Below are 23974 nucleotides of genomic sequence, written 5' to 3' on the forward strand. Positions count from 1 at the left end.
GTAAAAGAGTGGGCGGCTGATTCAGTAATGACACGTAGGCTGTCAGCGTCAGGGAGTCCTGAATTGTTCGCCAGGTAGTGTGAAATATCGCGGCCAAGTGTTACAAGCGCATCTTCAACACTTGCTTTCTCTCTTGGGTTAACATCTAACTCAAGCGAAGAAGCTGTCGCCTCATGCAACTTGTTCGCACCGATACCAAGTGAGTGACAGAGTAGTAATTACTTTGTTTAGTCAAGTATTAGTGTCTTGGCGTAAACCCTGCAGGCAACGATTAAATCACGTTTCTAATTGATAAATTCATCAAAGAAATAACACCGAGACACACCGAACATTTTTATTTGTTGAAAATTTATCAATAAGGTGTGGAAAAATAAAGTGGAAGGAAAAATATACGAATAAGAAATGCAATCTAACGCCTCTTCGACGTTAGATCTTGATACTTCCTCTAGTAGATCTTCAACGTGCTGTGATACTAAACACAGAAGTAATGAAGATAATCATGATGATAGACAGGATCGTACATCAGTTAGACATTGTTCATCTTCTGGTCAAACACTTTCACTGTCATTGGAAGATCGAGAGTTGTGGACAAGATTTCAGACTATTACTAATGAAATGATCGTCACGAAGAATGGAAGGTGGGTCATTGGGATAAGTTTGATAACGCATTAGTGACTAATATCTCATTTTACTGGCTATTAAATATTTTTGTGAAGCTGTTGAATGGTCATAAAAAAAGTTTTAAGTCTATTTATGACTTAAATGAGTTGGAGTTATTAATGCGGTGTAATTTCGGTTTGCAGACGAATGTTTCCAGTCGTAAAAGTTGTTGCAAGAGGTCTCGAACCGGCGGCAATGTACACCTTGCTTCTTGAGTTCGTCCAGATTGATCCTCATAGGTAAAATATATTTCGTTTATTAATAACATCATAATGCGCATTAAAAATAGTTAAAATTTATTTTTATATAATAAATGTTTTAATTAATTCAATGATCATACCAGCAAGTCTACGAAAACTCAACTTACAAAGTTTACATTCGTTAACTTCAATAAAAATAAATAACACTAATTGACAATTTGATATATCTTTTTTATATACTAAAAAATTTTTCAAATCAATATAGATGTTTAATTACAATATCTTTTAATGATCATCTATAAGGCAAATTAATTTTAAAACATGAAAACATCCATTAGAATAAACCTAATATAATGAAATAATAATTATTAATATTTATTGAATAATGTGTTATTTATAAAAATATGGTGATGTTAAATTAATAGATGGAAATATGTGAACGGAGAATGGGTACCAGGAGGAAAAGCAGAAGTAGCACCTCCAAATCCAATTTATATTCACCCAGAAAGTCCAAACTTTGGTGCTCATTGGATGAAAGAGGCAGTGTCATTTGCAAAAGTAAAGTTAACTAATAAATCTAACGGCAATGGTCAAATAATGTTAAATTCTTTACATAAATATGAACCCCGAGTTCACTTGGTTCGTGTTGGTGCAGAAGAGCAAAGAACCGTAAGTGTTAAAATTCTACAAAGATTTTTTATTTAATAGATACAGTTGATAATTGGATTATCAATAAAATTTGATATTCTTGATATTTTTTATGAACCTCCTATTTTAGGTTCTTACCTACAGGTTTCCAGAAACTCAGTTTATAGCTGTAACAGCCTATCAAAATGAAGAAGTTACTGGTTTAAAGATCAAGTACAATCCATTTGCTAAAGCATTTTTGGATGCTAAAGAAAGACCTGCAGATCAACAAACTTATCCACAATGTAAATATAATTTTTATTTATTTCATTTATAACCTTTGAATTTATGTTCGAAACTACATAAAAAAAATCTACTTTTAAAACCGTGACGAATGACCCTTTGTAAAGGAGGAAATAAAGTAAATTTTAAGGCAATTTTATCTTTGGGTTTATCTTTGATCTAAATTTCAAATATTACATTGTAACACTTGGAAAGTATTAGAACAAGAATGGTCAACCGAGCACGAATAGTTTACCCATAGATAGAAAAATCAGTGTAAAAACATTATCTGCTATCCTCAGATATATTTAGTCAGCTAATAGGTTTAAAATATCGAGCATCGGTACCTTTAACTTGGAAAATGTTAGATATTTTTGATGATAAAAAATTATACATATTTATATTTAATGAAAAAATGTTTAACCATCAGATTAACTTGTTTGACGATTATGTTGGATTTTTGAAATAGATACTAGTGCTTGGTTTCTTCCTCAACCAGCAATGAGTTATGAGTACACATCACCGTCGGCAATTGCTATGGCTCAAAATCAAGTCTCTAATTCTACTGGAAATCTTACCAATACGTGTACAATATCATCTGGAACACATAAAAGTTCTTGTAGAACATCACCTTATACTATTCGACATAAATATTTACAAGAAGGTATCAGAGTTAGAATGAACTTTAATAGTTTTGATAAATATATGAATAATAATTTTTTTTTGTTCAGAAGAAAATGTTGATCCTTTCACATCAGTACCATTCCTCCATTCAGCGGCATACGTGACAAGTAATTGGCCTCCAAGAAGTCCGGAACCTTTACCTGGATTGAATCCATCATTACCTCAAGAATGGCCAGCATCTCCGTTACCTTCACCAACATCTTCATCTCCAGCACCCTCTTACTCCCATGTTTCTTTGGGGAGACCGGGAAATGGTGCAGCCATTCCAACAACAGCCTGTACCTTTTACATTCCTCAAGCTCCTTTACCTTGTAATTCCACCTCTCATGAGCATACAATAGAGTCTTCTAATTGGCTGCATTCACCTCCAATGTCTGATCAGGTTCAACAACAATCTTATCTTAATTTAAACCTTCATTTACATCATCAAATACCCCCTTATTCACGGGGTGCACCTGCACTCCAAGTTCTTCAACAATCTCCTAATGAAATAGATAATCAATCTGGAATTACTACTGGGCATGAGTATGATCATGGATATCCACAATCTGTTAATCATTCAGAAAATCCGGCACAATTACTCCAACTCCCTTCTCAACCGGATCCATCACCAACTACAACAGATCAATATGATCCATCAAAAGGACATCACACTATAGGAGGATATCAAGATAGTAGTAGTCAAGATAGTAATGATACCCGAGTCGAAATAAACAGGCGGTATGTGACCACAGTAATCGATCATCGTCACACTTCCCATCAAAGAGACCCAACAATTGGTGAACCACAAAGTGGGTGGACACCACTTACTCCTCCTACAGTCACGCAAAACACTAGTATTTGACGTAATGTCAAAACAACTTGAAGGAAGATTTCGTTAATCTTTTAAATAAAATGATAATAAGGATAAAATTGTTATTTAAAAAACAACGAATTCCGTCCGTTAAAAATGTTAAAGATAATGTTGATGTTTTAAATATATTGGAGATGTAGTTAAACATAGACTTGTAAATACAGTACTTAAAGCAATAATCATAGACAATGAATTTTATTATATTATATCAATATATAAACGAAAAAATTTGTTATTAAAATATTTTAATTGAGATAATTAATTAATAAACAAATAGTAATTATATACATATGTATATTTACATTTTGTTTCACCTGTACATGTTTATTTAATTAGTTATAATAATTATCCAAACCAATGGTTACCCATACATTCACGAGACCAAGCTGTTTGACAAATCCAACACCACTGAAAGTTACATCTTGCACGTGTACACACCATATGCATACATCCTCCTATAAATAATTAATTATATTTTTAAATAAATTAAAAAACTTTTATTTAAATACAAATATTAATCTATAAACTTTTAGCATACCATCACGTTCAGTTGGTGTTCTACACTGAGGACACGGCTTCGTCAATTTTTTAATAGCCTTTGTATTAACATCATCCCATTTTGCCTACAATCATGTGTTAATATTAAATGATTGAAAATTAAAATAATCTACAATAATCAATTTTACATCTTTAGCTCGATTCGGATCCACTGCATATCCACCAGACCATGACTGAACATTAGAAGTGGTAGGTTGCTGACTATCACATTCACCAAGATGATATCCATTTAAACATCTTCTACAAAATACAAATCCACAACCACCAATGCACTGAATCTTTTTACATTCTTCTTCATTAAATCCATCTTTCGGATCTACTGGAATTATTCCCATACCGCAATCAGGTTGAGGACATAAGAGTCCACCAGCTCTCAAAACATACTCTTCAGCTCCAAAACGTTGATATTGTTCATACTAAAATATTGTCAATATCTTATTTTTGTTTTTTATTAACTATTTTAGACTTTATCACCTGTGCTGGTTTTAATATTCGAAAATGATGTATCTCTTGGATGTATGAATTCGGACATCCAGCAGGACACGGAAGTGTGTAATATCCTGTATTTTCATCAAATTCAAATTGACGTTCACATAGTCGTATAGAACAGTATTCTTTAAAGCATTCTAGGCACGTAACATGAGCAGCTTCACAAGGGAATACCAACACTGTCTCCCTAATGAAATCAAACTAATTTAACCATTTAAATAATTTCATTCTTGGAAATAATAATAACAACAATACGTTACCTGATGTCTGTACATGCTAAACATGGAACTTTTCTAAGATTCGGTCGAATAAGGTATAGTGGTACTGCTTCATCTTTTTCACCTTGACGAGGATGTTTAGCGCATTTAAAATAAAACTGGGCATAAGGCACTTGAGATTCTGAATTTTCTGAAATATTATTCGTTTGACAAAGATCATTTTCACAGTGGACAGTAATTCGATTTGGCTGTATTACATCAGGCCATGATTGTGGATCGCGATCTACTGTTACTGCTCCACTACCACATAAGGCACATCTGACTCTCAATTTTCCAACTTCAATTGATTTACATGGATTTGAACAGAATACAAAAAAATGAGCCCGTTTCTCTTGTTGTTTTTGACCACCATTCGAATCTAACGTAGTAATTTCATTCAGAGACAAATCAGTGAGAGTTTCATTGAGTGGTTTACCACCACCACCACCACCAGTATCATCGAATTCAGAAGATTCTGATAATCGTTCATTAATAGTTTGAGTTGAATCAGGTCCAACTTGACGTCTTCTAAGAGGAACTTTGACTGCATGTAAAATACTTTGTTGTCCTAAATCACATTCCTGAAACGCATAATTTATAGAATTAATTAGAATAAAATATAGGAATAAAAAATAGGAAACATTTAAAATAGAATAAATTAATAAGCTTTTACTTCAATTATTGTCGAGTTGTGTAGTTCTTTTCCTGCAAAAATTATTTTAATTTCATCAGGTGACATTCCCATCTGAGGAGCAACTATTTCTTTAACATTTTTAATATCCCATTTCGGGTCCAAGTCAATAGTTAATGTACTTCCAGTGTTTGTTTTTATATAAATACTTAATGAACTTGAAATCTTACGCTTTCCAAACCAAATTAATTCAAGCATTTTGATAAAAGCACTTCTAATTATATCTAACAAAAAATTCATAATTTTTATTGAAATAAATTAATAATAATAGTAAAACTATTATTCAAGTAATGATATTTAGTTTTAAATAAAGTAATTAATCATAACAACTGTAATGTAATTCGATTTATGAAGTATGTACATTTTTATAATCTAAGGTTAGTTATCAAAATATATTATAACCTTTCACAACTCTAAACGGCCATTGCTGAATACTTGTCATTTGATTGGTTCATCTAGGCGCATGTGCAAAGAACATTTATTTAAATTAAGTTAAATGATTGTCATTTTCAATTTTTTTTTGTTGCATAATTATCATGTGAAAATTTGAAAAAAAAAATAAGAGATATGAAAATTAGTATATTTATATTGCATTTTTTCTATCCAAATTTATTTTCATGCTCCGCATATTGAAAAGAATATAATCTTATACATGTTCTCTAATATTCTATTTAATAGTAGATATTGAAGAAATATCAACACCCTGTAAATGTACAATATGTAAATAATTGGTATATAATAAAAATGAAATGATTTAATTAAAGAAAACAAAATACTCAATAATTTTTAAGCTTTATTAATTATTTTCATAAAATTCTTTGAAGCAAAGTGGCCTAGAGTTTCCTTAACTATTTACGCAATTTAACAATATACTCTTTGAATAAATTCATAAATTTCAATGGCAATTTGACTGACTAGTGAAATTATTATGTCTACAAGTTGAACATTTCATAATATAAATTAACTTCCGCACCTAGATGGTGGTGGAAATTTAAAAGTTAGACTTCCGCATCAACATTTTTTCAGTTGTACTGAAATTTTGATCAGTATCCATCATGAGTTTTAATTTAATTCAAATTTCCATAATTCTTTTTACTGTTGGCATAACTTCAACCAGTTTTGCTACAGTCTTTATTGATCCCAAAAAAATACCAAATTTTCTCCATGGAATATCTCGATATGGAAAAGTTGTAGAAAAACGTGAATATCTTAATAAACATTTTAAACTTCCTAAAAGGTAATGCTTAGAATTTTTTAGTAAAACAGGCATAAGTTGTAAATATATATACTTTTAGAAAAAAATTCACCTTATTTCCTTTAAAAAAGGAATAAAAAAAATATAAACTTAACATTCACAATTGTAAAAAAATTCATGTCAGTCTCTTGCTTTATTTATTGAACATGTAAATTGACATCTTACCTAAATAATTCATATTGAATTTAGATATTTTCGACATTTTTACATATACACTGCTCCAACTGCAACAATGCTGTTAATATTGGTAATCTATGCATACTCCACATGTTATCAATTACCTGAAGTTCTTCTTTTAATATTGGACTTTGCTCTAGGTTCCTGCAGACAAGCAAGTGGTAATATAAGTAACAAATTCATATTTTTTTTTTGATAAGTTCATGAATTTCTATATAGATAATCTTTTTCCACAGCATCTCCAGAAGCAACTACACTTGCTCTTTTTCTTGTCGCTGTTCATACTTGGAAAAGACTTTATGAAAGTTGCTTTATTAATGTTTTCAGCAAAGCAAAGATGAGTATTCTCATTTACATCATAGCATTTATGCATTATACTGCATTGTTGTTAAGTATTGTTGGAGAATCATATGGATTTGTTAGAGGTAATATTAATTATCTTTATATTTTAACTCCTCTATCGTTAAATTTTTAAATTTATTTCCAGGTACTCAAGGAACTTTTAATTCAAATGCACACACATGGTATTATATTACTTGTACTATCATATTTTTAATAGCTGATTATGAGCAGTTTAAAACAAATAAAATCTTGGCAAATCTTCGTAAAAATAAAGAAGGAAAGGTTATTTCGGAATCGTACAAGATTCCCAAAGGTCGACTCTTTGAATATGTATCATCTCCATTGCAGTTAACTGAAATTGTGGTGTATTTGATGTTTGCAGCAATCTTATGGGAAGCTACGACCATTTACTTTATAACAGGGTGGGTTGTTATCAACCAAGTAAGTAAATATATCTGAATTTCATGTTTGTTGTAATTTAAAAAAGATATTACAATTGTGAGTTTAATCTAATTTAACCTTTTTTAGATTTGTAATGGAATAATACAACATGAATGGTATAAAAAAACTTTTGCAAATTATCCTGAAAATCGTAAAATAATTTTTCCATGTCTTTTATAAATTACCATTTTTTGTAAATTATTTCCTCCTTCAATAAAAATATTCTCTCATATTAATAATTCAAAATTGACTCATCAGTATTAGCCACATACATGCGCATTATTATTATTTATACTGCTTGTGGACAGTAATGACGAGTTGAGTGAGATATTTTCAAATATGTAAGAATTAAACAATTCATAATGAATTAAAATAGTTAAATATTTATTATGGAATTATTCAACTGGAGAATCAATTGAAGTTATTATCTTGTTTTTATTATAAATTAAAAGTGAGTGAATAAAAATCTTAAATCTATAAGTTAGTATTTAAAAAGTTTTTCAACATTAAAGAAAAAAATTTAAAAAAAGAAAATATATTTATTCTTTCTAATTATTTACAAATTAACGTAGAACTATAATAATTTCCATCGAATTTCAGAGAGCAAAAGACTTTGAAAAAATTATAACCTCAAAACCTCATAAGCTCTTGCTCCCACCATCAATTCATGAATGGGAACTTAAAATGCAGTGAAAGATATTCAATGGTAACATTGCAGTCAGTTTTTTGCATTGTAAAGTGTTTGATTATCAGTTCAATTCTTTATTCCTATTTAAAGTGAAGGACTTGAAATATATCAGTTACGTTAAGTACGTGGTGGATGTAGTCGGTTTAATTACCTGTAGGTGCTAATAACTAATATGGAATTTAATTTTATAAAAATAATATTTGCACTAGCAGCCATGTATACTGCAATTATTTCTGTTTCTTTAAAACTTATTGAAGATTATATACCACTTTTTATCAGGCGAGCATTTCGCTATGGTAAATATGCAGAAAAAACTGATCATAAAATAATGAAGCTATTCGAAGTCCCTAAGAGGTAATTACTTTACAATCGCAAATCTTAACGGTAAACATTACGATCTAAGGTGGCAATTAGTAAATTTTTGATTAAAAAAATATACAATATATAAAAGAAAGTGTGATATAAACTATCTCAGTATGTCGAAAAATCTAATGTGTGTTTCTGGGTCACATGAAAAATGCTACGATTTCACTTTACCAATGAATAAAAATGAATAAATAATATAATGAAATTTCATGTTTTTAGATATTTCAAGCATTTCTATGCATTCTCTGCTCCATTATTATCCATCATTTTGATAATAACTATAAATCGATACTTGTTCAATAGTGAAGTGCCGGCAATTGTTTATAAAATTCTTGATATTTTATTAGGTCCTTCCCGAAGTGCACTTGGTAAATAATCTTACATTTTTGGCTATTAAAATAATTATAAAAATTTACTGAATAATTTGCCTGTTTGTAGTTTCATCAGAAGCAACAATGATTGCATTGTTTTTAACAACTGGTCATTGCTGGAAGAGATTTTATGAAACTCATTTTGTCAATGTCTTCAGTAACGCAAAAATAAATCTCAGTCACTACATTATTGGATTTATTCATTACATCGGTGTTGTGACTTGCATTATTGGAGAATCACATGGTTTTATTTCAAGTATAAATTTTTCTTAAACTTAACAAATATTTTTTAAGGTGAATAATAATAAATGTTATTTGTCTACCATGTGCAGGCAACAGGAATGACTTTGACTGGAGGAGAATAACTTATTTTCAGTTAATTTGTGTTTGTATATTTATTATGGCCTCTCGTGAGCAACTGCAAACAAACTACATTTTGGCGAATCTTCGTAAGGATAAAAATGGAAATGTTGTTACAATTTCATATAAAAAGCCTCAGGGTCGTCTTTACAATTATATATCATCGCCTCTTCAGTTTACTGAGATTGTAACGTATACAACCCTTTCATTGATATTGTGGAACAGTTCATCTTTTCATTATGTCACTATATGGGTTTTAGCGAATCAGGTAAATAGGATGATATTATCTCAATATTGTATGAACTTTTAGAATTAAATTGATAAATAATATGATTATATTATTTCTTTTAGATTGGAACTGCATTTTTAGATGATCAATGGTACAAAAAAACATACAAAGATTGCGATAAACATCGTAAAATACTCATTCCATTTCTTATATAATGTTTTATAGGATGTCTTTATTTTGTTATGTATTTAAAAATATATAAAGTTTTGATATAAATTTGTTTTTATTAAAAAATTTTTTACTCGTCATTACTATTCTCTTTAAACATGAACATTTAAATTTCAATATTTTTGTTTTTCCGCGAAAACAGTCGATAAAAGTAATTTCTATAATTTTGTAACCACCTGTATCTTACCTTCTGAGATATTGCACATATAAACAATAAGAAAAACAAAGACATAATGATTTTTTTTTGATAAACAGACTCAGTAGGTAATAGATAAGCAACAATGCTGGTTGGCAAGATACATAACCTATTAATGGCCACGTCATTTATTGATTTCTAACAAAATTCAATCGTTTGAGGGTTTTTTAATTATATGCAATTATTCATTCGATTATTTATAAAGTAATCATAGGTTTTTTTTTATAAACACTAGTTCTCTTATATTACCGAAAAAATGAAGTGGGTTTTATTTGCATTTTTTATTGTTTTTATTAATGTTAGTGACATTAAATGTCAATACCAATCTAAAACTGTAAGTAAGGAAAAAATATTTTTTCCAAGTTTTTATTATATTATATTTATCAAAATGTGAATTTTTTAATTATTTATTATTTTTCATTTTTAAGGGCTCAAGCTCATTAGCCGATCGTGTCCAGCAGCTATCTTCTATGGTTGCCACAACATCTGCTTTAAAATTTAATCTTGGAAAATTTAAGGAATATGTCAAAGCAACACCTAGAAATTACTCTGTAATTGTCATGTTTACTGCTATGACACCCCAAAGACAATGTCAGATATGCCGGTATGAATTTAGTTAAAAAAATCAACATCTTAGGTAAATATGTATTCAATCAATTTGTATTTTAACTGTTGTTTTCAGACTTGCATATGATGAATTTATTATCGTCGCTAACTCTTTTCGCTATTCACCGGCATACTCCAACAAACTTTTCTTTGCCATAGTTGATTTTGATGATGCTTATGACGTTTTTCAATTGGTAAATTATAATAATACATATTTTATATTATTTTGAATAAAAATAGAGTTCATTCAAAAATTATTCCATTTGTTAGATGAAACTAAGCACTGCTCCAATATTCATGCATTTTCCACCAAAAGGAAAACCCAAAAAAGCAGATACTATGGATATTCAAAGGGTTGGACTTAATGCAGAAACAATTGCAAAATGGATTTATGAACGAACAGATATTCAGGTAATGAAAATTCTCAATATATAAATACTAATAATTAATTTTATAAAAAAGAGCCAACTTTATATTATTAAAGATTCAAACGAACTGCAAAACATTCAGGTTACTATAGCAATTTTTTTAACAACAAATCAGCATACAAACAGTACTCTTTTGCATAACAATATGAACTGAAAAAAACTGATAAAAAAAGAGAGTTTTAATGATAATTTATATTTAATTAATATTATTTTAAAAGATTATAATATTTTCGTGCAGATTCGAGTATTCCGACCTCCAAGCTATTCCGGTACTGTGGCAGTTATCATGTTATTGTTCTTGATAGGAGTGTTCTTGTATGTAAGAAGAAACAATCTAGACTTTATCTACAACAAAACTATATGGGGTCTTGGAGCAATGGTAAGATAAATATTATGTAATGTAATAAAAGGTATTTATCAAAAATTTAATTTTTATTTCATAGTTTTTCACCCTCACTATGATTTCTGGACAAATGTGGAATCACATTAGAGGTCCTCCATTCATTCATAAAGCACCAAATGGAAATGTAGCTTACATACATGGATCATCTCAAGGACAATTTGTTCTAGAGAGTTATATTGTTATGTTTTTGAGTATCCTTTAATTAAATATAAATATATAATTGAAAATTGGTAGTTTTCAATCAGAAAAGGCTAGAGAAACCAAATTAATCATTCTTTAAAAAAAGATAGATATACCTTAATTATATTTATCAGATGGAGCTGTAGTTTTAGGTATGATTCTAATGACAGAAGCAGCAGCTCGCAAAGGTGATGTTAAAAAACGCAGAATTTTTGCTGTGATAGGATTAGGATTGGTTGCTGTGTTCTTCAGTTTTCTTCTATCCATATTCAGAAATAAAGCCCAAGCATATCCATATAGGTAATTTTTTAATGTTTATAGTTTAAAAATATACAAAATTACATTTTCTTTATGTTTATCTAGCGAATAGCATCAACGTTAACATCTGAATATGAACAATTAATTATTCATCGTTGATGAAAATACACGTAAAAATTTTTCGATTATTCGTGGAATTACGTGTCTAGTTGTAATTTTTACATATATATCTTTTATTTAGCTTAAACACGCTTTATTTGTTACTAGTTTTAATATCAGTTAATTTTTAATATTTGTATATTTTTTTATTATTGTTTTTATATAATATATTTTCATTGTAACAATTTTTTGCAGTCTTCTATTCAAGTAAGTAGCAGATTTTAATGGCTGGTTTTGATTCAACAAGGAAAATCGTTCCAAACGGCGCTAAGGTTTTCGACTTATGAGTTAAAAGGAAACATAATCACTCCGATGTAAATATTCAATTTTTATCATAAAAATTGTATAACAATTTTCCATATGTAAAAATAAAAGTTTACAATAGGGTAAATTCTTTCTTACTTAACTATTATTTTTAAATCTGACGTTTTCTAAACATCGTTATCAAAAACAACTGTTGTATTAGAAATAGAAGACTGATTTACAATGTCTTTTCCCAATTAAACATTTTTGTGGATTTTATCATATCTAGTAAATTAATCTATTTATATCGAATTCCGATGTATTAAATAGAGACTTTTTTAATAAATGAAAATTTCTTTCATTTAAAAATGTTTATCAACAACTTTTTTAATTACATTACATTCTAAAAATATAAAATTAATTATCTTATTTTAATTTCTTATATAATTTTTAATTGTACTGGATTGAAATAAAAGTAATATAGTTTATTGTTATATAAAAAACAAGCATATTACATTTGTGAAAAACGGAAAGATATTTATTTTAATTCAAATCACTGACAGAGAAAAATTAAAAGAAAATTTTTTTTTGTAAGGGTAAAAAAAAAATAATCAATAAATGACGTCCACAAAAGATAATAAAAAAATGTTTTAATTTGATTAAATTGAATAAATGTTTTGACTAACTGTAGACTTTGAAGCGTCGATTTCCCACGTATTTTTCAGCAAAAATTCTGCCACTTGGTGTTGGTATAGAAAAAGCAATATCATCTATACTCATAATGTATCCATAATAAAAGTGAGATCTAATAGAAATAAAAAATTTTAATCAATATTTACACCAAAGAATGAAATATAATTGACTAATAATACTAGTCATTTACCGAAGTATATCCATGAGTTTTCTAGCAATTCCTCGTTTACGATGACTTAGTGCTGCCCAAATAACATACACTCCACATTTGGCTGTAGTTTCATCTTCTTCACAGCAATTTAAATCAAATAATTCAGGTATCATACGGTGAGCAGTTTTTATAGATTCTGCTACAAGAATACCAATAATATTTTTATCTTGTATATACAGGTACACCTGGAATATAGCATAATCATTGAAACTTATCAATGAATAATCAATGGCAAGTTATAGAAAAAAATTGAATAGACTTACTCTTTTGCCTTGATGATCAGTTAAATTTATATTATCTAATCCTAAATCTTGATCAACAATAGTGAGAATTTCGTCAACTTTGTTCCACCAGTGTTTAGGGTCAGTTGGCTCGACTGTAATTACACGGCTGCGAGTGAATGGATTTTCATAGACGACGTGCTCGTTTTTCCATCCCTACAAAAATAATTTTTTTTCTGATAAATATAAGGAATGAACATGATTTAACAAATCAAAATTACTTAATTTTATAGTACAAAAAATACTTACATTGAATCTTAATTTTCTTACATTATTGTGGAAAACTAAATGAGCATTCTCATCTTCCGGCTCACCGATTTGATAAATAACATTACATTCCGAGCATTGTATAGTACCAAAACGTTTTTGTCCTACATCTAGCTGATATTGGGTGCTATCACCATTGGTTTTGACTGATAGTTGCCATGCATGAGATCGTTTAATACCACGATTTCCCTTTTTCTCAATATTTCTACAAAAAAAGAAAAAAATTAAAATGTTAATAATAATAATTGATGATAATTAAAGATAAAAAGTTAATATTAAATAAAACTTACTCAGAAGTACTCAAGTTGCTTGAATAACCTTTATCAAATATTGGAAATAGTTTTTTACTATTTTCATCATCAACTTTATTTGAATTTTCTTGGCTTTCAATTGATTCTAATTTATTTGTAAAATTTTTTAAACTATTTTGATCTTCAATATTCATTGATGAAGTCATAGTACTTAAAACACTTGCAGGAGACATAGGAATACTATCATTTTTAAGTGATGCTGCCTTTAATGGAGATCGAGTGATTGTAATTGTTACTGGTTCCATAATATCGTAATCATCATCAGCCCAGTCATCTTCCAAAATTTTCAAAAGATTTGCTACATCCTTATCATTTACTGTATCTTTAAGATCTTGATCATCGACATTTAAATCTGTTGTATCGAAAACAACTGGATCCAATTTTGGTTTTTTACTTGCAGGTTCTTTTACTTGGTCTTTCTTTTGCTGACGAATGATCTTACCACCTGAAACCTTTAATTTAATTTTGTCGTTGACTGTTATGTTTGCTTGATGAGATAGTTCAGTAGTTCGTTTATATTTGAAGAATTTTTTATTGGGATCTGCTACAATCGGTTGAGTCTCCTTAGCCTTTGAGGAATAGGAGGATGGGTTTAGAATATTGGATGTTTCCATAGGTATATCATTTTCTTTGAGTTCATTATTACTTTGATTATTTATTGAACTATTATCATTTGGAGGTTTATATTTTTTCTCAAATGATTCATTTTGATTTTGACGTTTTGGTTTAGGACGTTTAATACCATGCTTTACACCTGCGTTTATTAAACCAAACTTGGATCGTTTGGTAGAACCAGTAGAATGTCTATGTGGTTTAGAAGGTAAACTGTGTCTTTTTTTTCTTTCTTTTTCATTTCCAACAGCCTTCCATCCAAAGCCAAAAGATACCCTTCTATCACTATTATTATTTTTATAAAATGATTTAGTACTTAGAGGTGCGAATTGTGGAGATTTGTTTTTATCTTCTTGAAATAATGATGCTCTAGCTTTAGGAATAAAATAGTCATCATCAATCTTTGATATTTTTGTACCAGTGTGATGTAAAAATTCATTAGCATGTCTTTTATTTGAATTGTCTCTCGGCTCTGGAGATGATTCTTCAGTTGATTCAGTAGTACAGATTGATTTTCGTCGATGCAAAGGTGGTATAACAATTTGTTTACAAACAGAACCAAGTGGAGTTATTAATCTGCGCTCCGAAAAATTATCTTTTTGTGGTGTTTCTGATTTCTGTGGAGTCTCTGGTACTATATCATCATTCATTTCAAGTCCTGTTTGTTTCGGAGTACTAGGAATAAAATTTTCTTGATCTGGATTTTTTTTATTTGGTGTTATAGGATTTGACTTTGGAGAGTTTGAAAATATTCTCCTTCGTGGAGTGGATCGTGCTTCTTTAGTTATTCTTTTTAAAGAACTAAAAGGTGAAAGACCTGACTTTTTTAGGTTAGACGAAACTCTTAGTCGATCCCAGGTAAGGTATTTGACCTGTGGCGAATTATCAGGGGTTGTAAAAGGTGAGTCATACTGTCTTCCTGGGGAAGATTCACTGCCACTATTATCAGATCTTTGCAAAGGCGACATTGGACCCAAATCTGATTCTTCACCTGATGATTCTCCATTTCGTTTGGTAAATTTTTCAGTTTGAAATAAATTTTTCTTACTGCAACTTACATTTTGACTAAACAGCCTCTTCTGAACCCTTTTAGGAGTACATTCACCGAGCCCACTATCCATTGACATTATCACTTTACGTAATATTGATTGATCGAAAAGAGAATCCTATAATGAATTTTCATAAGTTCCTAATATTTAATTGATTATAACAAATTTATTTACATTTTTTTTTTTTATTGTGTACAAAAAAAAAATTTCGCGCCTAAACGAGATAACCATAAAAATTATATATATTAAATTACTTACCGATGGAAATCTGTTATCAATTTAATTTTTCACTTATTAAGCGTTAATTCGACTAATATTAATGTTTTTTAAATAATAAAATAAACCAAACAATTGGTTGAATATCAATAGAACTTTTTATTATACACAAAATTGTTATGAATGCCTACGATACTCTTTATTCATCTGTTTTCTGTTTGTAACGGCTGTTTTCCCTCTATTTTAAACATTGCTACCAATCAATAAAAAAATTTGATGGAAACTTTTAAACTCAGCAATGCCACCATAACCAACAAATAATTTAATTTCCTTCAAACAAAATTTTTTTTTTCCCAATAATAATTATGATTCCATAATATTATCTAGTACATTTTTCATAGTATTTTTATATTCTACATTATTTTGAACAAATTATTGTTATTACTATATATCTGACTAATTTTTTTTTTTCAAAGTTGTTCTACTTTATCGATAGTGGAGGAAAATTTTTTTCTTTCTTTCCTTTTTTTATTTGATATACAGAAAAAATTCTAGAATAAAAAATATATTATAATATTTAATTTCATTCTTATATTAGAATATTGATAAAATTAATATTTTTTTTTCTTCAGAAGACTTTTTACTTTAAATCTTTTTGCTAAAATGTTTGGATGTTATTCGTATATTATATTCGCAAGAAAATGTACATAGATATTCCCCGCTGCAGAGTTTTAAAGACTCTGATTGGTCACTGCAATCAATCATACTCTATCTTCTTCATTCCATAAGGTTTTATTTATTATTCACAAGTCAAGCTCATGTCCGTATACAGGGTCTGTTGAGCAAGTATTAGAGTCCTATAGTTAAGATTTTTGTTGTGAGTGGTAAGCATTTTTCGTTGCCAGGTGTCAGGATACAGTACAACATCTGCCTCATTTTCGGTTTTTCACTTTACACCCATGGAGTAGCATAATAAATCAGAAATCCAGTTTTAAAGTTTATCTTTTATGAAGAGAGAGAATCTAAAAAGTTCATTGTTCTCATCAATGACAAACTTACTAACGGTTTAAGTATATCTGAAAGAAACGCAATCTCTTAAATTTAACTTTTTCAAAAAAGATGGCTCGATTTTTAATAATTTTTGGATGTTTATTACTCACCCTATCAAACATTGCTTCATTTTCCATGGACTTTAGTGATATTAGAGAAGTCCTTCAATTCGGTAATGAAATATTCAAGGGTACTTTGGAGTCTTTGGAATTTGTAAAAGGAAGTGATAAAGATAATAGTGAATTAGACTTTCCCTTTGTCAGAAGAATGGAAAAAAAAATGCTCAATTCAATACGGCTCTTGAATCATCGCATCATGAATTTTGAAGAAAAGATTAATGAAAGAATGACTGAAATTGTTGATGTGCTGATACGGGATCTACCACTACGAGAACAACTGAATAGAAATCTTGAAAATTTAAATAAATATCTAGGTCGTGTAGATGACATCTACAATAATTTTTTGGAATACTCCAAATCTCAAAATAAATATGAAAATTACACAAGACTGGAATTCGCACGGACATGTGTATCTCCGGCTTTAGGAGCCTTACCGGATTTATTGGCATCAATTAATCGGCTAGTTTGCTCTGACAGAAGTCTTTTTATGCAACTTGCAGAATTAAGCAAGGTAAATAATCGATTTTTTATTTTTTTATCTCAAATACCTTACTTTTAGCAAATGAAAAAACTTATAAATTCATTGAATATAAATTAGCACATAGTTTGTAACATTTTTATATTATTCAATGACATTATTATTTAATCTCATGTGTTATTTTGCATTAGTAACGTTTTTCTAAGGAGTTGATTGTGTAAACTTCTATTCATAACAATCATGAAAACATTTCATGTTAGCAGATAATAGAAAACATATTTGTTTATCCTTGAAAATTCGTTAGTTTTTAATGGTGATGATGTACGTGTAATTCAACAAAATAATGTATTTAATTCAAATTATTACAAGTGTTTTTGTACTCCAATATTTAATTTTGTTGTATCTTTAGAAGGTATTGTGAGTTTATATCAGTTTGCTGATATAGGTAGCATACGAATCGCCTGTAATTGAAAGTGTGAACTCAAATGGAGATTAAATAAAGAGAAGTGCAATGAGTGGGGTCGTATATGTATACATATAGTGGTAAAGAGGAAATTAACAATGGCTGTGTGTGAAAGACGCAAAGAAATGTTGGAGTTGTACATACTTTTCAGTTGTTAATAAGTGGGGAGCAGTAAAAACCGAAACAACATCATCAAACATTCACACCAAGTTCAGATCAAAGTTGATCACGTTACATGTTTCGTCTGTATAGTCAATGGTTGTAAATTTTTTTGTGTAAACAGTTATTTGTTATCGTCAATATTAATTACATTGTTTTTTTTTCTCACTATAATGTTAAATATTTGATATTGAAATCAATACCCAGCTGTTCCTTTTAAATTGAGTGGATAATAAACTACTTGTGACAGTGGGGTGATTTAATATATACTCTGACGGATTAACCACTAAAAGGATTAAATAGTTTCCAAAAACTTTAAATTACATTTAATTTATAAACTTGAATCAAAAGTTTAAATGTTTACTTAGTGATTAATCGTTCATTTACCTTGGAATTGAATTAAAAAGTAAACAAAGGAAATAGATCTTATTCTTATTAAACAAACGCGGAAATTTCTACAGAGTTACGCATCGGGCAATGTTCTAACCACCTCCACATTTTCCATTAAATCCATATGCGCACACCCAGGCTCCCAAGGTTTTGCGTATACATACATAGTTGGTGATTGTGCATGCGTGTATGAACACGTAAATTAACAATAAGTTATTTCTTGGATACTTTCGAAAATATTACCTGTGATATTGTCTATGGTGATTGTTGTTAATAATAATAAATTAGTCTATGTTAGTGCCATAATTCTCCTCTTAATATTAATTAATATTTATGGTATTTATCAATACCAATTTACATGAACTGGGTCAACAGTGTAAAAGACAAAGAAAAAAAAAAATATGGCGAAACTGTGGATTTTATTACTGTTTTTTGTTTCTTCGTCTTGGGCAGTTAAAGATACTTTTTCAGTGATTGATAAATTACGGCATGATTTAATTGTTCTAAAAGATTTGCCAATTAGTCAACGAGAAGGTCGAGATGTTGATAAAGATGAAACGTTAATGAATATCTTCAATATTTATGATGAATTTAATGAAAAAATCAACGATGCATCATTAGCTATTGGAAAACGACATTTAAATGCATTAAATTCTCTTTGGTTATGGGCTATTACTCAAAAAGATATGAATATTGTTGAAGGAATGTATACAAATTTCTTACAAAAATTACACGGTGTTACGAAAGGATTTGAACCATTGAATAAAAATTATTGGATGACTTTTGCTGACGTTGTTTTGACTCATCCAAATGTTTCTGTACCCGTAGCACTTCGACGAATATCTGATGCTATTGTTGAACAAAATTTATTTATTTCTGCTTATAAGGTAGTTTATTATCATTAAAGAATTTTTTTCACTGGTATGAACTTAGTATGCTGGTTATAGCATGTTTGATTTTAGATCTCTGTAACAGATGATTATTTATCATGTTCTTTATTACGTAATGAAAACTTAAATCATGTTTTTCTGTTTTCCAGGAAGCATCATCACAAATTTGTGATGAAAGACAGTCCCCCAACAGCTATTATACAATTTGTATAATATTATCACAGCAACGGAAATAAAAGGATATATGATGATGCAGTTCTCATATACTTTCCTGAGATTATATAATAATGGTATGTAAATAATTTTATCCATTAAATTATATTCTTGAATACGAGAGCGTTTAATTATTTTTTTTTTTAAATTAATTTCAGGCACTTTCAAAGATGAAGGTAACAAAACTCTACGAGATTATGAAACAAGAGTATCAGAAACTATCAGGGCTGTTCGTACTGCTATGGCTTTTGCTCCACGAGATTTATGGAGATGTGATCCACCACCAAAAAAACACAAAGAAGGTGAAGGAAACAATTATACTTTATTTAAAATTACTTTAAAAATGTCGCGAATATTTTTTATCATGAATTATTTTTTTTTTTTTTGTTGTTATTAATTATAGGAGAAACTTACGCTGAATTAAAACAATTATTTCAAGGATATATTGTCAATGAAGTTGATTTAAATCCATCATCGAGTTGCCTAGAAAATTGTGCTTATTATTCATATTCTAAGGTACATGGGTGCTATGATAATCAATATTGTGCACAGCAACGAAGATGTAATGGAAAAGTTCTTAACTGTCAATACGTTGACTCTGACATGTGGATTTGTCCGTCGGTGAGAAATTTATGGTTCGTAAAATATAAAATGGCACAGAAATGATAAAATCTTTAATAATTTTAATTATGTCGATGTTTAGCAGAAAAATAGTAATAGAAGATATGAGTACATTGAGTATGAAAATGGAAGAACGCTAGGAAACAAAGGAACTTGTAAACGATCAACAACCAAAGTTGATAGCTGGTGGCGTTGGCTCTTTTGGCATTGTAGCTATTGTATGTGTCTTTGTGATGACCATAATTCCAGTTCTGATCGGTATTTTAACCTTCGAGATGTAACTTCTGATATCTTGGATAATAAGTAAGAAATTATTTCATATAAATTTGATTATTATTTTTTTCATTTAATAATGTAGTTTAACACCAATGAATGTTATTTACTTTTAGAGTTATTACTGGAATTAGATTAGTAAAAGAGAATCAAATAATCCATATTCAAATTCAACAAGGTGAATTACTTGAAAGAGGACAAATAAATGAAGCTAGTGTATCATGGAAACGAATTGATAATTTTACGATATTAGATCGTAATGTAATGAACGGTCGAGACTTCCACACTCTGTCATGGGAAAAAAGAGCTATCGATCTTGATGATCTCATTGCACCTGAAGAGCACGTTTTAACAGGTAATGTATAACTTATGATTCATATTTACTTTATTATTCAATAGTTATGTAAACTAATAAAAATTTTTAACATTATAGGAGCAAGATTCCGAATGGTGGGTGCTCATTTAAATTTCGAAATTCGTGTAACACCTTTTAACTTCACCTCAGGAAAATTGATCAAGCCGATGGAAAAAAGTACATGGATCAGTAATGATAATACTGATGTTAATGATCCTTCTGGATTTGATAGAAGGTAATGACACTTTTTTACTTCTTTAATTAATTAAATGAACATATATTCCATAAAATTTGAAATACAATATATTTAATTATATTTTATGTAATTTTTAGAACTGAGTTTATCATTCAAAAACCAGATATTCCTACTCGTACTCAGGCACCAACATTCCCTGATTCAAAATCAAATCAATTTTTGAATTTTGGCCCGACTGATATGGATAAAGATGCAGCTCAAACAACGATTCCATTTATAGATATTCAACCCGTTGAAACGAATCCATCATTCCCTCTCGCTGGTGCAGGTATTTTTCATAAAGGACGTGATGGTTATGGTGGATATGTTGCTGTTAAAGTTATAACTTATGATATTACCAATCACATCCACGCTGAGGTGCCTACTCCACCTCCAATTATTGGATGGAATAATATACCTGCCAATAAATAATCTAGTTTATTTGATTAAATGCAATTTCATTGATAATATTGGAATAAATTAAAATATAATATATCTTTATATAAAGAGATATAAATGAACAAAGAAATAATTGGTGATAATAGCTAGCATGACAATTATCAGTAAATTATTATTATTCTTATTCTATTATTATCGATCTAAAGTTATGTAGTTGATACGATATACGATTTTCTTTGATAATGATCATTATAAAATTGAAAGCTGTGTTTTGTAAGATATAAAGTATCAATACTTGAATTATTTTTTACCTCCGTTATAATTAATATTATATTTTTCATACATTGATATAACTTGAATTTTTATTACGTTTAATGTATTAAAAAAAATAAGTTAAATATAATAAATTTTTATCTATGAATATTAAAAAAATATTATTGTTAGTTTTTTTTATTGAATTTCAGTTCTTAGCCAATAATTATTAATATCATTTAAAGAAAAAAGGTAAATGCTGAAAACTGTGTATTAATAAAAAATCACTTCTAATAGAATGTATATTTGATACCTTTCGATAAAACTAGGCTGACTTTATGGATCATAAATAATCATAAAACATTTATGATCCAATAACATTAGGATAATTTTCAATGTCAATTGATTTATTCCTTATATGTACTTTTTACTGTGATTTAAGGTATGCAAAATATTACAATACTTAATCATGTTTTTAATCTAGACGTGAAATTATAATCAAAGATAAAATGGGATACATTCAACGTTAACCTATTTTAAGTTTGGTATTGTTTGCAAGTACTTGATAAAAATTTCTAAATCTGGAATAATTCAGATTTTTTATAAATTTATATTTTAATATGATCAGCTAGAGAACAACTGAGTCCAGTATTATCTGGTTCAACATTCATTTCTTTAACAATTCCATCATCTACAATCATAGAATATCTTTTGCTTCGAGTTCCACCAAGAACTGCCAAGTTCATATCAACATCAATAGCTTTCGTAAATTCGGCGTTGGTATCAGCCAGCATTCTTACCTGAAAATAATTAAAAAATTATTATTTTAGAATTTTTTAAACTATTAGATTTATTTAAGTTTGAAAATTATATTTGATTTTACCTTGCCTTCAACCCCTTGATCTTTTCCCCAAGCACTCATAACGAAAGGATCATTGACGCTAATGCAGACTATTTCATCAATACCTTGTCTTTTGAAATCAGCAGCTTTTTCAATATATCCAGGAAGGTGAGTCTGAAAAATTAGCAAGAAAAAATCTATCGTTGTACAATGATTAATTTATGAACTGTGGGTACATTAAATAATTGTAGAGTAAAATAGCAGTTTTAATATTGAATAAATATTTACACATATTTTCTTTTAATATTTATTCATGAGAAATTGAATATAAATTAACTTTCATAAAATTAGTGTTTTATGTTTTAGACTTTATTGATTTCGATGTAAAATAGGCATTGACATTTAATAAGAATATTATTGCGTTTCAATAACTCAAATAGCTTTAGTAAAGTGTAAATAATAATAATATGAAGTACCTTAGAACATCCAGGTGTAAAAGCACCGGGAACACCGAAAATGATTAGCTTTTTTTGAGAAGTAAGATCTCTAATGTTGACTTTGTTACTTGGGGAATCTTCAAAAAGATCCACTGATGGAATTTTATCACCAATCTTTAATTGAAAAAAATTTCAATGCTTTCAATTTTTATGTTACATTTAATATTAATATTTTTAATATTATCAATAAAAAAACATACTGCGATAACCATGGCTCTGGGAGATAGATGAAAACCTCGATTGGAACAGGACAACGATAAACGTCTAGCAACGGAAATGGCGCGACTAATATGTAGAGTCATCTGTCTTAACGATTATATACAAACCAAAATAAATACGACGTAATTTGTTTCGATTTTTTGTAATTAAATGCAAGCTATTTTTTTTAATATGATAATCTTGCGCTGGCTAAATTGTCGATTCTGTTCGATACAATCTTCAGTAATTGTTACATAAATGAAAATATTAGGTTAAGCTGAAATTGAAATAAATAAAAAAAGATTTGTATTGATTCTGGCAGTGAAAGTATTTTAAATATTTATTGTAAACTCTTGCATAAGTAGGACAATAGATTATGTTTTTTAAAATTTATCAATTTTCAAGGCAAAATTGTTAAATTGACATTAAACAATGGGATTTAATAATTTCACGACAGGTGACACTATTAGAATTAGTCCAGTAGAGAAAGAAGATAACAACGGTTCCCTCTACAGGAAAAATTTTGTATACATATATGTATATAAGTACAGTCCTGGACATAACTGATGTTCAAATGTTTTGAAGGTTATACGTTTAATTTCGTTATATCCCCTTAGACGAAATTATACAGAATTGATGACCAGTATTGTACAAATGTGATGTGAAATAT

At 28.9% G+C, this 23974-nt stretch overlaps 8 protein-coding genes across 11 annotated transcripts; 5 read left to right on the plus strand and 3 right to left on the minus strand.

Moving 5' to 3' along the window:
* The first annotated feature begins 79 nt into the window (after nt 1–79).
* On the plus strand, nt 80–3472 carry byn (brachyenteron). Its single transcript, XM_035087933.1, has 6 exons — nt 80–638; nt 804–899; nt 1286–1529; nt 1639–1792; nt 2239–2433; nt 2501–3472. Exons 1-6 carry the CDS (start codon nt 403–405, stop codon nt 3295–3297), a joined length of 1722 nt encoding a protein of 573 aa, XP_034943824.1. The 5' UTR covers nt 80–402; the 3' UTR covers nt 3298–3472.
* A 98-nt stretch (nt 3473–3570) lies between these two features.
* park (parkin) lies at nt 3571–5714 on the minus strand. 2 transcript variants are annotated; one of them, XM_035087935.1, is made up of 7 exons: nt 5704–5714; nt 5284–5525; nt 4614–5191; nt 4339–4540; nt 3993–4280; nt 3845–3929; nt 3571–3761 (listed from the first exon to the last, which is right to left on the minus strand). In XM_035087935.1, the coding sequence occupies exons 2-7, from the start codon at nt 5497–5499 to the stop codon at nt 3652–3654; spliced, it is 1479 nt and encodes a 492-aa protein (XP_034943826.1). In that variant the 5' UTR covers nt 5500–5525; nt 5704–5714; the 3' UTR covers nt 3571–3651. The 2 variants fall into 2 exon arrangements, with proteins under 2 accessions (XP_034943826.1, XP_034943825.1); XM_035087934.1 differs by lacking the exon at nt 5704–5714 and having other exon boundaries at nt 5284–5669.
* A 634-nt stretch (nt 5715–6348) lies between these two features.
* LOC118069671 (polyprenol reductase-like) lies at nt 6349–7752 on the plus strand. The gene is made up of 5 exons (XM_035087941.1): nt 6349–6538; nt 6746–6894; nt 6970–7158; nt 7221–7516; nt 7604–7752. The coding sequence occupies exons 1-5, from the start codon at nt 6357–6359 to the stop codon at nt 7694–7696; spliced, it is 909 nt and encodes a 302-aa protein (XP_034943832.1). The 5' UTR covers nt 6349–6356; the 3' UTR covers nt 7697–7752.
* Nucleotides 7753–7774: 22 nt separating this feature from the next.
* Nucleotides 7775–9802, plus strand: LOC118069670 (polyprenol reductase-like). 3 transcript variants are annotated; one of them, XM_035087939.1, is made up of 7 exons: nt 7775–7967; nt 8117–8222; nt 8295–8558; nt 8790–8938; nt 9009–9197; nt 9274–9569; nt 9653–9802. In XM_035087939.1, the coding sequence occupies exons 3-7, from the start codon at nt 8377–8379 to the stop codon at nt 9743–9745; spliced, it is 909 nt and encodes a 302-aa protein (XP_034943830.1). In that variant the 5' UTR covers nt 7775–7967; nt 8117–8222; nt 8295–8376; the 3' UTR covers nt 9746–9802. The 3 variants fall into 3 exon arrangements, with proteins under 3 accessions (XP_034943830.1, XP_034943829.1, XP_034943828.1); XM_035087938.1 differs by having other exon boundaries at nt 7775–7996; nt 8117–8558; XM_035087937.1 differs by having other exon boundaries at nt 8117–8558.
* Nucleotides 9803–10032: 230 nt separating this feature from the next.
* Nucleotides 10033–12389, plus strand: Ostgamma (oligosaccharide transferase gamma subunit). Its single transcript, XM_035087936.1, has 8 exons — nt 10033–10288; nt 10383–10558; nt 10637–10754; nt 10831–10971; nt 11227–11367; nt 11432–11582; nt 11706–11871; nt 12184–12389. Exons 1-8 carry the CDS (start codon nt 10211–10213, stop codon nt 12197–12199), a joined length of 987 nt encoding a protein of 328 aa, XP_034943827.1. The 5' UTR covers nt 10033–10210; the 3' UTR covers nt 12200–12389.
* Nucleotides 12390–12696: 307 nt separating this feature from the next.
* eco (Establishment of cohesion) lies at nt 12697–16168 on the minus strand. The gene is made up of 6 exons (XM_035087949.1): nt 15914–16168; nt 13974–15772; nt 13666–13888; nt 13399–13572; nt 13115–13320; nt 12697–13036 (listed from the first exon to the last, which is right to left on the minus strand). Exons 2-6 carry the CDS (start codon nt 15731–15733, stop codon nt 12913–12915), a joined length of 2487 nt encoding a protein of 828 aa, XP_034943840.1. The 5' UTR covers nt 15734–15772; nt 15914–16168; the 3' UTR covers nt 12697–12912.
* Nucleotides 16169–18064: 1896 nt separating this feature from the next.
* Nucleotides 18065–21847, plus strand: LOC118069672 (uncharacterized). Its single transcript, XM_035087942.1, is given in 9 exon segments — nt 18065–19417; nt 19570–19600; nt 19603–19710; nt 19792–19935; nt 20037–20254; nt 20337–20557; nt 20644–20882; nt 20961–21117; nt 21216–21847. Coding segments are annotated over 9 exon segments (1938 nt in total). The 5' UTR covers nt 18065–18931; the 3' UTR covers nt 21550–21847.
* A 511-nt stretch (nt 21848–22358) lies between these two features.
* Prx5 (Peroxiredoxin 5) lies at nt 22359–23699 on the minus strand. The gene is made up of 4 exons (XM_035087931.1): nt 23307–23699; nt 23086–23220; nt 22652–22783; nt 22359–22568 (listed from the first exon to the last, which is right to left on the minus strand). The coding sequence occupies exons 1-4, from the start codon at nt 23406–23408 to the stop codon at nt 22377–22379; spliced, it is 561 nt and encodes a 186-aa protein (XP_034943822.1). The 5' UTR covers nt 23409–23699; the 3' UTR covers nt 22359–22376.
* Nucleotides 23700–23974: the final 275 nt, after the last annotated feature.

The sequence above is a fragment of the Chelonus insularis genome, unplaced genomic scaffold, assembly GCF_013357705.1.
Source record: "Chelonus insularis isolate UGA/USDA-ARS -01 unplaced genomic scaffold, ASM1335770v1 contig_422_pilon, whole genome shotgun sequence".
In the NCBI taxonomy this organism is placed as follows: domain Eukaryota; kingdom Metazoa; phylum Arthropoda; class Insecta; order Hymenoptera; family Braconidae; genus Chelonus; species Chelonus insularis.

Excerpts from the sequence above, each read along its gene's own strand:
- LOC118069671 (XM_035087941.1), top strand. The coding sequence starts at position 6,357 with ATGAGTTTTAATTTAATTCAAATTTCCATAATTCTTTTTACTGTTGGC. Across the intron at positions 6,895-6,969 it reads TTCCTGCAGACAAGCAAGTG|CATCTCCAGAAGCAACTACA; the intron begins GTAATATAAGTA and ends CTTTTTCCACAG. Across the intron at positions 7,517-7,603 it reads GGTGGGTTGTTATCAACCAA|ATTTGTAATGGAATAATACA; the intron begins GTAAGTAAATAT and ends AACCTTTTTTAG.
- Ostgamma (XM_035087936.1), top strand. The coding sequence starts at position 10,211 with ATGAAGTGGGTTTTATTTGCATTTTTTATTGTTTTTATTAATGTTAGT. Across the intron at positions 10,289-10,382 it reads GTCAATACCAATCTAAAACT|GGCTCAAGCTCATTAGCCGA; the intron begins GTAAGTAAGGAA and ends TTCATTTTTAAG. Across the intron at positions 10,559-10,636 it reads AGACAATGTCAGATATGCCG|ACTTGCATATGATGAATTTA; the intron begins GTATGAATTTAG and ends TGTTGTTTTCAG.
- byn (XM_035087933.1), top strand. The coding sequence starts at position 403 with ATGCAATCTAACGCCTCTTCGACGTTAGATCTTGATACTTCCTCTAGT. Across the intron at positions 1,530-1,638 it reads GTGCAGAAGAGCAAAGAACC|GTTCTTACCTACAGGTTTCC; the intron begins GTAAGTGTTAAA and ends CTCCTATTTTAG. Across the intron at positions 1,793-2,238 it reads TCAACAAACTTATCCACAAT|ATACTAGTGCTTGGTTTCTT; the intron begins GTAAATATAATT and ends TTTTTGAAATAG.
- park (XM_035087934.1), bottom strand. The coding sequence starts at position 5,541 with ATGAATTTTTTGTTAGATATAATTAGAAGTGCTTTTATCAAAATGCTT. Across the intron at positions 5,192-5,283 it reads ACAACTCGACAATAATTGAA|GAATGTGATTTAGGACAACA; the intron begins GTAAAAGCTTAT and ends TATGCGTTTCAG. Across the intron at positions 4,541-4,613 it reads TTAGCATGTACAGACATCAG|GGAGACAGTGTTGGTATTCC; the intron begins GTAACGTATTGT and ends TGATTTCATTAG.
- eco (XM_035087949.1), bottom strand. The coding sequence starts at position 15,733 with ATGTCAATGGATAGTGGGCTCGGTGAATGTACTCCTAAAAGGGTTCAG. Across the intron at positions 13,889-13,973 it reads AGCAACTTGAGTACTTCTGA|AAATATTGAGAAAAAGGGAA; the intron begins GTAAGTTTTATT and ends CTTTTTTTGTAG. Across the intron at positions 13,573-13,665 it reads TAAGAAAATTAAGATTCAAT|GGATGGAAAAACGAGCACGT; the intron begins GTAAGTATTTTT and ends TTATTTTTGTAG.
- Prx5 (XM_035087931.1), bottom strand. The coding sequence starts at position 23,408 with ATGACTCTACATATTAGTCGCGCCATTTCCGTTGCTAGACGTTTATCG. Across the intron at positions 23,221-23,306 it reads CCAGAGCCATGGTTATCGCA|ATTGGTGATAAAATTCCATC; the intron begins GTATGTTTTTTT and ends TTTCAATTAAAG. Across the intron at positions 22,784-23,085 it reads TTACACCTGGATGTTCTAAG|ACTCACCTTCCTGGATATAT; the intron begins GTACTTCATATT and ends CTAATTTTTCAG.
- LOC118069670 (XM_035087938.1), top strand. The coding sequence starts at position 8,377 with ATGGAATTTAATTTTATAAAAATAATATTTGCACTAGCAGCCATGTAT. Across the intron at positions 8,559-8,789 it reads CTATTCGAAGTCCCTAAGAG|ATATTTCAAGCATTTCTATG; the intron begins GTAATTACTTTA and ends TCATGTTTTTAG. Across the intron at positions 9,198-9,273 it reads ATCACATGGTTTTATTTCAA|GCAACAGGAATGACTTTGAC; the intron begins GTATAAATTTTT and ends TACCATGTGCAG.